Source organism: Ixodes scapularis, unplaced genomic scaffold (assembly GCF_016920785.2).
Source record: "Ixodes scapularis isolate PalLabHiFi unplaced genomic scaffold, ASM1692078v2 PGA_scaffold6__148_contigs__length_123643588, whole genome shotgun sequence".
NCBI lineage: Eukaryota > Metazoa > Arthropoda > Arachnida > Ixodida > Ixodidae > Ixodes > Ixodes scapularis.
Genome location: NW_024609881.1, coordinates 72,731,465 through 72,743,867, shown reverse-complemented (window position 1 = coordinate 72,743,867; position 12,403 = coordinate 72,731,465). Strand labels below are relative to the sequence as shown.

General features: G+C 45.9%; 1 protein-coding gene across 1 annotated transcript in view; it reads right to left on the bottom strand.

Annotated features, from left to right (window-relative positions):
• Positions 1–3,241: 3,241 nt before the first annotated feature.
• Positions 3,242–12,403, bottom strand: part of LOC115317790 — a 29,716-nt gene continuing 20,554 nt past the window's right edge. The window contains exons 3-5 of the mRNA XM_040216121.1: positions 12,273–12,349; positions 10,709–10,795; positions 3,242–3,375 (exon numbers count right to left, since the gene is read on the bottom strand). Of these exons, the coding sequence (XP_040072055.1) occupies positions 3,242–3,375; positions 10,709–10,795; positions 12,273–12,349 (298 nt within the window). The remainder of the gene's footprint in view (positions 3,376–10,708; positions 10,796–12,272; positions 12,350–12,403) is intronic.

Sequence of the window (12,403 nt, the reverse complement as noted above, 5' to 3'; positions counted from 1 at the left end):
GGACGTCATTCATGACAACACCCTGCTAATACAAAACAAATGCGAAAAAAAAAGGCCCCCGAGAAAATTGAAGAGAGAGAGAGAGAGGGAGAGAAAACAAAAAAAGAAAAGCGTGCTTGCTTGTACGTCACTTGACCGGCGTGTTGAAAATGGCGAACATAATCCCTGGAGAAGGCGAACCTTCGACCTTCTCCCGTCCTTCGGGCATTGGTGTCGTGTCACGTGTGTCGTGTGTAGTGAAAGGGGGAAGAGAGATTTTCGGGGAAAAGAGATTTCCCTTCCCCTTCCCAGCAACCCCCTCCCCCGCATTCCTCGCTCCCGCAGGGGGCAGGGCAGATGGGCCAGAGAGGGTCCGTCGGGCAAATGGGAAGGGGTCTTTGTTTGAAAAGAACCTGTTTTAGTATAGCCTTCGTCAGGACTTAGAAGCTGGTCGTCTCCGATCATTGTGAAATCCGGTTTGGAATCGCGGTGCTGCAACGCTGCACTTGATCTGTTCTGAAGTCCCAAGACAAGGGAACTCGATTAAGGTATGTCAAAGTACTTCTGTTTATGGTATATTCACTAACTGCGGCGTCAGAAAGTGTTTTAGTTTGAGCGCGGTCTCTAGCTTCCAAAGCACGCGCCATGCTCTATTCTTTTTGGCACTATGGTTGCTTATTTTGTTACGCAGCACAGAGACCTGATATTCAATCGTATCGAGCAAAACTCCAGTTCTACCGATCGCTTATTTTTTGTGTTTTGCAGACCCTGGCAGGATCGTTTTACCATAAAGGCCTCTTTACATATGCAGCTGAGAGCTACAAGCATAGCGCTGACCTAGCGCTAAACGCGTGCTGACGGGAGCTTTCACCAGCTGTGTATCACACCGTCAAAACTGTTGCTCATGGCAGACGAAAAGCAGCTCACGACACGTGAGTAGCTCTACTTCAGCGCTTCGCTGCGTGTGAGAACCGGCCTTAATGGAGACATTCATTCGGTTGTACAGACTTTCGCGTTGATGGCGGGAGCTCGTTCCGTCACTTTGAAGCATAGTTTGGGCACGCACACGCTGGGTCTGTAATTCGCAGCGAACGGTCTACTAAAAATATAATATTGCGCTGGTCTGCTGTCAACAGATCGCATGTTAGATGTGAACCATTGTAGCACTTTTGTAGCCTATTTGTTATTTTAATATGTGTGTGTTATATCTCATACTTTTGCTGAGCGATCGGGTATTTCATGCTGCCCGTGTTGCTAATAATCCAAATTCCTCGCAAACAGGCAAGAAGCTGCAGGTGCCCCAATAAACGGTGCTTGGACCACGACCGGTTTGAACAGCCGTCCCAGTGTTCAAGCCATCGTCGACGCAAGTGCACTCTTCGGAATCTGGCCTTATCGTGGAGTCTACCGCTCAGGAATTTTGACTTAAGTCATCCTTGAATGCGATGTGTATTTACGAGGCAATAAAGCTACGTTTAACCTGAACTGGACGATTTCGTTTTGGTGATTTGTGGCTGGGGACCAAATGCAAAGGTTGAACCTTTAATCCCAGGGGTCTAAATCCAACGGCGCAACGTTTAGACCCAGGGGTTCAAGTGCAAGGGCCTAACGGTTGGTCCTCGGGGTTCATTTGAAACGGTGTAACAGTTAGTCCTTGGGGTCGAAGTGCAAGGGCCTAACAGTTCGTCCTCGGGGTTCAATTGAAACGGTGTAACTATTGGTCCCAGGAGACCTAGTGCAAGGGCCTAACAGTTGGTCTTCGAGGTACAATTGAAACGGTGTAACAGTTAGTCCTAACGGTGCTAGTGCGAAAGACTAATAAGGGGGGCGCAACTGTTACTCCCCTTACCGTTAGTCCCCGAGGGGACTAATGGTTGTGGCAACGCACTTGCTCCCTTCGGGGACTAAGTCGCGCTCCCTTTTTTCTTAGAGTGTAGTTTAGCGCGGTCGCACAGACACAGAAAGAGAATGAACTGCTTGATTTTGCACTCCTGGTGCTGCTTCAGTGACTTCATCAGCCGGTAGCGTTGGCTGCGCTCCGATTTAAGGTAAAGCAAAGCAAATATTCATATCTTAGAGTTTCGCAAAATAAAAAAAAAAAAAAAATTGCGGGTTCATTTTGATTAACTGAAGATCTTTTGACGTGCAACCGAAATCTCAGATTGGCCTGCGTCGGATTGCGGCCGCCTCGGCCGATATTTAAACCCGACAAATATTAGGGAGTTTTAGAATAACGTACGCAATTTTAGCGCACGCTAGCGCTAAATTTAGCGCTTGTATTAGCGCACGCAACGCGAGAGAGTTTTAGAATAGCGTTTTTCCGTCGCGACGCAAAAGCCCAGGCATCTCGCGCTTGCGACGCCACCAAGGTACAGTCACAATTTTATTTCTCACACGAAATGTTGTAACTTAAGGAAAAACAAGTTTTGTGGCCCAGAGTATTATTTTAGATTTGTTTAAACGTGAGAATGCGACGTGAGCGGTTGACCGGTCGTGTCCGCTTGCGTCGCCTCGGCAAGAGAGGTCTCGTGTACTAACCTTACACATCGTACCCTCGCCGAGAAATGTTCACGCGTCACAAGCATCAAGCTGTCGGTGATCGTTGTCAAACCGAGTACAATGTCGTCCCGTATTGAAAATCGCAGTCGCGAGGATGCCGCCGAGGTCGCACTCACGACGCCGCCAAAGCAGCCGCTGACATAATCCTGGAAGCCGCTATTTTTTTTTCAACTCTGCTTGTCTTGGCTTTAGCCAACTTCTCATCACGAATCCTCCTTGGAGAAGCGCAAAGCCTCTTTGAGTACGCACGCTATTTCCGAGAAATAGCGCACGCTAAAATTGCGCGCGCAAAGCGCAAAACCTGGTTTGCGTTCGGAGCATGCGCAGTGGCGACGACGCTATTCTTTGCGTACGCAAAGCTTTAGCGTGCGCTATTCTAAAATTCCCTATTAATTCATGGGCCAGCGCGTTGGCTCAGAGACACTGAGGCGATTTAATGTTTTGTGTTTTGTTTTAATATTAGTGCCACATAAAAGTCACCGAGGTGGTTTTGAGACATTGAGACATTATGTATCGTTATGTATTTTGAGACATTGAGACATATTGAGACATTAAAGTATCGTTGAAAGACAGCTCTTTATTTTGATAATATTTTTATAATCGTAAGATTTATAGAAAGAAAGTTATAAGCCGTCAAAGAAGCACCAAAACGTCACGCACGGTGGGGTTGCACCTTAAGTGTAGACACCCCTGGTGGAATCGTTTAGGTCTTTGGCTTGCATCTCCGAGATTCTTGGACTGTGTGTATCTCTACATCGCACGCAGAATTCCTGGGCGGTTTGCACCCCTTTGCAACCTTGCCACGTTCACCTGTTTTCAGGACCCAGTACGCACACTCTGAAACAAAACAATAGGCCTTACACTTGTCTGCGCTCTTTCGCAATCTTTGCAACGTCCATATCAATTCGCACAATACTTAGCCGAAAGGAAAGTTGAAAAATTAAAAAAATTAGGGGCACAAAATGAAAATTAGGACGTTTTTAGACATTTTTTACAAAAGGGTATGATCCGATATTGTAGAGCCTAGCAATGTGCTCAAGTTTTTAAATAAAACTCTATTTCGCGTAAAAACAAAATTCACGAAACCAAAACTGACGTTTTGTTTTGACGTCAAAAAGCGTCTCCTGAACAGGACCAGACGTCAACTATGAACCGTAGGTTGAGGTACACTCTCAAGAAAAAAGGGTGTCAAAAGATGTATTCTTACACCCTTTGTCCCATATAATACACCCCCAAACTTTAATTCGACATACAGCGCCCTACAGTCGAACAGACGGCCCGAAATTTTACGAGGGGCTTGATAGTCGTGTGGTACAACTTATTCAAATAGCAAATGTACGTTTTACTGAACACGAAAAAAATAATCCGGGTTTCCTTAGCCCTACTGTAAAAACTCGGTGTTTTCTTTATGTGGTCTTTGGTACGTACTTTAGCTATTTAAAATGTTGTACCACACGGCTATCAAGCCCCTCGTAAAATTTCGGGCCCTCTGTTTGACTGTAGGGCACTGTACGTCGAATTAAAATTCTGGGGTGTATTATATGGGACAAAGGGTGTAAGAATACACCTTTCGACACCCTTTTTTCTTGAGAGTGTAGTATTTAGCGATCACGAGCGCGATGACGTGGTGAGCTGTAGTGGCACTTTATGAAAGTGGCCTATACACATAGTACCGTTTGAGAACGTTGTGTACCCTAGTAATACCCTAGTTATAGGGGCACGCCCTTAACGGCGGTTAAGCTTCACCGCCGTTGCCACATTATATTCTCAGAGAGCTATTTAAGAATAAGTTAAAAAGCTCGAGGTAAACCTAAGCACTTCTTATGAGTTGTGAATACGAAAGCATGCAAGCCGCTCGTCCGCTTCCTTTTTCGTCTCCTTCGTACCTTTCGTCGCCGGTCAGCGCGCATGCTCCCCTGGGCACGCTGACGTTGGACGCTCCATGTTAACGGCGCGGTGATGGACACGCAGCGCCATGGGGTGAGCGGTCGTGGAATCTGACAAGCGCAGCGGCCAATGAGAGCCCCGTTGACGCGCGCCAGCCAATGATACCGAAGGCGAAATCCATCACCTTTACTTTTTTTCCTTTAGGATCGGGGAAACTAGGTGCCGTTTTCGCGCTTCAAACTGATGACGTCAGCTCGCTCCACAGGACAGCTAATGCTTTCGCATTAATAGTGCGTGTGCACAGCTTAATGGAAGCTCCGCAAGCGCACATTCGACCATAGCTTCGACTGTATAGCCACAGAAAGTTGTCTAAGAGTATGGTGTCGCAACTGTAGTCAGACTTAATCACATTTACTCATTATTCTCTTTAACAGCTTACTGTGGCGTGCCGTCAAAGCCAACGCTTTTAAATTAACTCAGTTAGAGAATTGTTGATAAACGCTGCTTCCACGAGCTGTACCCTCCCACCAAGGTCCGCCTCTCGTCATTCGGGGCGTCACTATTCCCTTTGGGGAACGTCTTTTATGGTGACTTAGGTTAAACAGACTTTGAAGCACAGCGTCTAAATGCAACACCAAGGGAAGGCTGCAGCGCTTGGAGGCATGATGTCACGAGCATCAGAAAGAGGAAGCAATCCCGGAAATTGGGCTCCTCCTTGGGCTTTGCCGTGGTCTAGGCCGGGGGTGGCCAGGCAGACCCGACCTAAGAGCCGCAAAAACAACTGACTGCTTTCGGGGACCAGCTTCACTAAGGGCTCGAGCAGAATATCACTGTCTGCCAATGCTCCAAAATCGGTCCTGCATGCATCTTTCATCTAAATCTTCTGCGTCTAAGAGCGGGTCGCGTCTTTCCATCCTCAAGTATGAACATGGCCAAGTCTGCTTGCAATATTATTAGGAGCTCTCAGAATGGTGCACAAACGGCACATCATTACGTTGTAACAGAAAAGACTTGCTTGGTAATGACGGGGCTCGGTAATGTCCGCGCGGAGTTGCTGGGAGAGGAGGATGTTTTAAAGGGGCCCTGCAATCATATTTAAGCGTCTACCTTTTATGCGGTTTCCATGTCTCTTGGGGTTCGGGCAAGCCAGCGAACACGGAAAGAGTAGCTAAATATCAGTGCGCCATATTTTAACCGGACGACACGGAAACCGCCTCCACCGACGAGGGCGACCCACGGTACCGAAAGCGCGCAAAATGTGACGTCTTTGGTCCTGGGCTTACTATTGGTCAGAGCCACTAAAAACTTCTTTTTGGTCGAAATACAAAATATAAGCTGTGCGAACCGTTTTAATTATTTATAAAAGTAGTTTTTATTCACTATTATAGATGAAAAAAAGAAAGAAATGCAGTTTATAAAGTACGGAAACAAGAGATGACCCGTCAACATACCCGCCGCCAAGCGGTGGAAAAGGCGGCGCATACTAGAAAAGAGTAGTGGGATAAGGCGCCGACACTGAAAAATCCCGGATGCACGCGGTGGCGCTGCAGTCGTATGGACAGGAGGATCCGACCGGCTCCGAGCGTTCCGAAGGCCTTCCGCGAGAGGCTTTGTCTTGCGGTTTGGCCGTTTCGCGGTATGGCAGCGCGAAGTGGGCTCCCATTCTGAACTGATCTTTACCCCGTGTTTGCTGTCGTTTGTGGCCAATGAAGTGTCATGCCGAATTAGTGTTTAATCGCGCAGCAAAAGCAGTAAGAGCCGCTTTGGCTGACCGCTGCATACAGCCTATCCAGAACATGCTTTAGTGGCGCTCTCTGGCGCCGTCGACACGGAGTGCGGCGGCCGTGATCGCTCGATGAGCTCACTATTCCTCCTCTAGTTCACGGCCACTCAAGCCAGGACCTACGACGTCATGAAGGAGGCTATTTTTTGCTTGTTTTTGTAGTTCTAAATTGCCTATAACTTTTAAAATAGAGCTAATTTCGCGAAAAGAAAAGTTTCAGTAAGTTACTACGTTCAGTGCGCTCAGGTTCGGTGAAAATTACAAAACAATAAAAAGTCCTTGCAGGGCCCCTTTAAGTAAAAAAAAGTCAAAGCCGTTTACAACTCCCTGTAACGCCAAATTAGAGCGCAGCTTTTAAGGATGAATGAGTAGGGAAGGGTACTGAGGGGTGGAGGGAGGAGGAAAGGGTATTGAGGGGAGGGTAGACCCCTCCTCCTCCTCCTCCTCCCCTCATTCTCGATTATGCTCCGGGGGGTCACGTGACCTCAGAAGGGGGAGTCACTTGACCTCAAGAAAGGGGGGTCACGTGGCCCTGCGGAAGGGGTCACGTGACCTCGGGGTGTCACCTGACCTCTGGGGGTCACGTGACCACTGGGGGTCACGTGACCCCTCCCAAGGTCACGTGATCTAGGGGGTCACGTGACGTTGAGGCGGCCTTGGGAGGTCACGTTACCTTGGGGGGTCACGTGACCTTGGGCGGGGTCACGTGACCTCGCGGTTACGCCGACGGCGATTGCGACGCCGACGCCGACAGCGACGCCGCTCAAGCCGGAAACAGGCCCCTGAGAGCTGCGCTCTAAAACCACAAAGCTCTGAAGATCCGCGGGGGGGGGGGGGGGGGGGGGCAATTTTTAGTTTAGAGCAGTAAACGAAGGCTCGGACTACTTTCAATCTATCCGAGTAAAAAGCAGTCCAACTGTACGTAAGGTGGCAGTAGCACAAGACTTATAAACCGCAATCTGTCTTTCGCTTAAAGGCCGACGTACAACCTCGATTTTCTGCAGGGAAGATAATCCTGGTAGCGCTCCCCTCTCCTAATCTGCGAGGAAAGCCAAGTTGGGGCAAGCTTAAACGTGGAGAGGATATAGGAAAGGAGGGGGCGGGCAAAAGTGGAAAGCGCGAAGTGTCTTCCACTTTTGAAAGAAGAGCCCTGGTCTAGGCTCTTCGTTTTCGCTCTTCATTCTTTCCGGACAGTCCGATATTCGAACGATAGTAGTTGCACTGCCGTATTCAAAATGTTAGGAAATATAAATGTAAATTCACCTGTTTGTATGAATTAGCCGTTTAAAGAACAAACCTGATAAATCTTTAGTTGATTCCTTAGTTTGCGATTGTAGGTTTGTATATTATGTACACCGACAAAGATCACCCCGCCGCCTAATGACCCAAGGGCCGACTGTCGTCGCGTCGCTGCCATCAGCTCGGAAGGTGGAACCACATGGGTCTCGACCCGGCACATTCGGTCGTTCCCTTTTGGACGTCCTTGCGTCTCTTTCTGAGATTCGAGTGTCTACGAAAAACGTCGAGACGGTTCATAAGAGGATTCGTAAAGGTCACCGGCCAGCCCAAGCACGACAACGTCGTTTTCGTTTATGTAACGCACTGTAGGCTTTCAAAGGTGCGTTCCGTTATGCAGCGTTTGTGTCTTGGTACTTCTGTTAATGTCATGTGTGCGTGTTCGTCTTTGATTGTGTGTTTATGCAACGACTTTTATGTTTTGTTTTGGCTGTGGCTCGAGATACTTCACGAAGTATCTCAAACGATATCCAGAAACATCCATCATTCGGCCGTTGACTGAGGTGGTAGTATCAAAATTTTACTTGTGGCGGCGGCTTGACAGCATGAATACCTTCAAGAGGTGAGAACGTTTTATATCATTTGCTTGTCGTATGGGATGCTACGCGGGCGGAATGGCGCTGTTAAGGGTGTATGTCGCGGGGTAGAATAACGCGTCCCTATCCCTGTCTTGATCAGGACCTCCATCTCTCGATGGAGCTAGTCAAGAAAGCTTAAAAGTAAACATTTGACAGAGATTTGTATGGTTGGGAGTAATCAAGTATTAAAAGTTTAAACACGAACCCAGCCCTTCTATAGGGTCCCTATAGAAGGGCTTAGTTGGTGTTTGAAATTTCTAATAATTAGGTCAATTAGGGTTTGCTTTTCTCCTGTTGATGTTTGTGTTGCGGTGCGAGTTAGCCATTTGACATGAAAAATATATTGTTGGGCGATAAGTAATGCAAATCATAAACGTTTATGTGTGCCTGAGTAGCAGAGCTGCGACGAATTTGACTAATTGAATTGACTTTGATTAATTAAAAGAAAATGGATATGAAATATTGAGGTAGGTAACAGCTCTTTCAAACGGAACGTTTTTCTACTCCATTCGCCTCATTTTGTTCCCTACAATAAAGTATACGTTTATGTTGTTTTATCTGGAAAGTGAGACAGAATTCCTCAACAATCTTCATCTCTTTTGTAGGCAACACTCTTAGTGAGAGTCTGGTTTTGTATGTATTATATTACTACGAACTGTGGTGCTATGTCGCATCACTTGGTGGCATGCCAGTTTGTGCGAATTAATGTTTATGAAAGATGTGTCTTTCCGAGCGATATCCAGACCACTAAAGAAGTTTGCTTAAAAGTAAAATTATCTTTCCCGGCATCGTTGTACACGTATTATTGTCACACTGTGCCATTTTACGAATCATGAAAAAGGAACAATGGGAGGCCAGAACCTGCGGGAGGCGAGCCGTGGGGAGAGAGAGGGGGGATTGTTTGTGCAAGGAGCGTCTATGGGAAGTTCCGTAAAGGGTTGTGCAAACTAGTGCCGTGGTTCCTGAACGGCTCACCGCTCTGTCAAAGAAGCTGGACTCTCAACGTTTTTCTGTTTGAACACGACAACGAGCCGTTGCCAGCCGTGGCGAGTCGGAGAAGGAGAAGCGATGTGGCAGGCATTCGAAAGAGGTCTGTTGGGACGCTGTCCGCTTTTGTGTGCTATCAATGCCCGGCCGATTGAGTCAAGGCAGTCCGCTTTCCAAAGACGTTGCCATGCCAACAACTGTCGCGTTCATTTAGGCTTATTAATGGCCAGAATCGAAAGACTATCTAAAAATAGCGGCGAGGTCATTGCTCATGTTTGCGATTTAGGTGAGGTAAGGCAAAGCGAAAGCCTCCTACACCATTCGTTGCTGACTAATGCGCCCGATATTGCAGCTACAACGACATATTACTTTTAAAGCGAGCGGCGCTCAATCACCGGGGCACCGCCACGTTTCCCCGCATCCCTACACCGAGCCTGTCACGTGATTTCAAAATCCCTCTCCTAGGTACGTGGCTAACTTTAGCCGCGGTTACCGCTTGGCGCAAACGGGCCCAGGTCGTTTTCATTGTACCTTCAAAGCGGTTAAAAAGTCGAGCGGACAAAAGTCGGCAAAAACACAGCTGCGGTGCTTCGAATCAACAGTACCCCTTGTGTGTAGGATCAATAGGCCAAAACCTATTGTTCTGTACGCAAAGGGTTTCCTTTTTGCTAGTTTTGTTTTTCTGTCTTAATTGGTCAAACGTAGCGCCGCATTCAAGCTCTGTCAAGCGCGCGCGAGGCTAACTACAGGCAGTGTTGTAGGCGTTAGCGAAAAAAAGTAACGAAATACATTACTCGCTACTTGCAAAAAAAAAGAAAAGAGTTACAGACATACGCTACCTCAAAATAAATGAAACGCGTTACCGTGACCGACAAATGTAACGCACGTGACTTTTGCGTGTTTTCTTAAACATAAATTGACGGTAACAGCGTTTTTTTTTCGACAGCTTTTTTGACACTGAGACAAAGGGCGAGGGTGTTAGAGTTTTCTTAAAGCGGGGCTTTTTTGCGCGCGGAAAAGACTGGTACAAGTTTGAAGGTACGTGGAATGAGTGCAATAATTAATGACTTAGCGCCTATAACAAAAATATAGAAACACGAAAATATTTGTGTATTCTTTTCACGCCTTGGGAAGATGTTACAAGTTACGTAACTACGTTGCCTTTTACAAATATTTAACGTATGTAGGTTACCGGTACTGTTTTGGAAAAGTAACGAGTAGATTACTACGTTACACAAAAACCTAACCCGCTACCTGCACCCTTTTCGGTCCTTTTTTCTGAAGCCCACAATTGAAGGTGCGTTTGAACGTTCAACACATATGGTAGAATAACTTCAGATAAATATATCCCGTACATTTCACTGTTTCTTGTCTTCTACGGTAATTCACGTAGACTCCACAGTTGATAGTTGCAGAATTAGTTTAGAGGCCCAGCTAACTGACGCAAAAAATTTTCTTTGTCACAGACGCATTAAAAATGTCTGCGCAACGCTGGAATTTACAGAATTCCAGGCAATCAGAACTTAATGAAGAAAACTTGAGATTAGCTGGAATTTTTGGTTCTACATTACCTACTAATCTTACTGAGTTGTAATGTGATGTGACCGATAAAACCCACAAAATAGAATAAAACACTTACTTCCATAGCTGTCTTTTGATTTCTTTAAAATGCTACAAGAAGAATTCGTACTCAGAACCTTATATTTCACCTTCCTGTCCTTGAACTCTGAAAAAGAAAAATGTATTTCGGGAAACGAGGTTAGAACAGCTCTTGCAGATTGCATTTTTGTTTCTGGTGTTTTACTGGTTTAAAAAGACAGCTGAATTCTTTGCAAATAACAATTCCAGTATTATACCTGAGATCTACAATAACATACACAGGGTGCGCGTGCCCCTTCCAAATTAATGGGTGTCATATGGTAGCAGTGATTTGTGGTCTACTTGACCTTTGATATTCGTAATGCTCTTCTGGTGCAACGTTAAGATTGTTATTGCACTGTCAGCCGACTATTCAAATAATGCTTTAATCGTGATTAATTTTAACCGGTTAATCGGTAAAATTTTAACAAATCAACAGAGAGTAAAAATTAAACGCTTTCACCAAACAAACGTGGACGGGTACACCTGTGAGCAGGAAAAACCTGGGGAGAACTTCTTACTTAAAGTAACCTGTAGGAGCGAGATTTGTAACTCCAGACGATGTGCAGAAAGCAACACTTGTCACGGCCACTTTAACGCCGTGCGAGTGTTTACTAAGCGCCGCAGAGACTATACTGTGAGCAATGAAAGGAGGTCACTCGTGCCGGAGAATATCAACGAACCCCTTTGCACCATGCAGCTGAAGTGAGAATTTGTGAGTGTGAATGTTTTTAACTGTTCTTAACTACACGTCGAGCTTGATTCATAATCAAAATTGCATATTGCGCCGTTTAAAACATTATCAGCAAAGGCAAAAAAAAATTTAATTTTTACGTTCTAAAAATATTTTGCATGAAAACGAACGAGATCGATAGATCGATTCATTTATCGATTAAGTGGTGATCATGAGGCATTCGAAGCACGGATCTCGCGGTGACTCCCGTTCAAATCTGTTAGCAGACTGCATTTTGTACGATGTACAAGCAGTGTGACTCCGGCTTTAAGTGGCATTACGGGCACGCGGTATTTGATTGGTCGGAGAAACTGACAGCATTCACCGTCGTTTGTGTCATAACTTATGGACAAGAGTAGTTTAACTGTGCACTTTCTGCAAGCATTCGACACGACTGCTTCGTGATCGTTCGAAGCAGATTTTCTTGCAATCAGTTCCAGTCAAATGCTCAACGCTAGAAACAATGACTAATACATGACACAAGCCAGTGTTGGTTGCGGTGTTCAAAAATACATTTCGCCTTATATGGGGAGCGGCAAATTGTTGTATATGCGCCTTCCTTACTTTTGGACTCCACATAAAAAGTTCACTGCTTTGACAATGGAAAAAGTCGGAAATTACTTTTGGCAGAAATCGTATGCCTTGTGCAAAAGGGCCAGGGGGGGAAGGGGGGGTTATTGCACGACTGGGAAGATGAAGCTCCATAAAAGCTCTAAGGTATTTCATATATCACGTTCTTATATAGGCCTGTGACCAGAGTAAAAAACTGCCTGAAGGGGAAGAAAATGCATTCGAAACTGAACTGGGAAAGTTAAAGTAAAAGATGTTTTACCTTTTGAAGTCACATTAGGGAACGTAAACTCTAAGGTGTCTTCACATTCACTTTTCACGGATAGTATGTGGATTGTCCTGTAAAAAATCAAGCAGCAGTCTGTTAAGTTATTGTCACGGTTCATTTTGGGG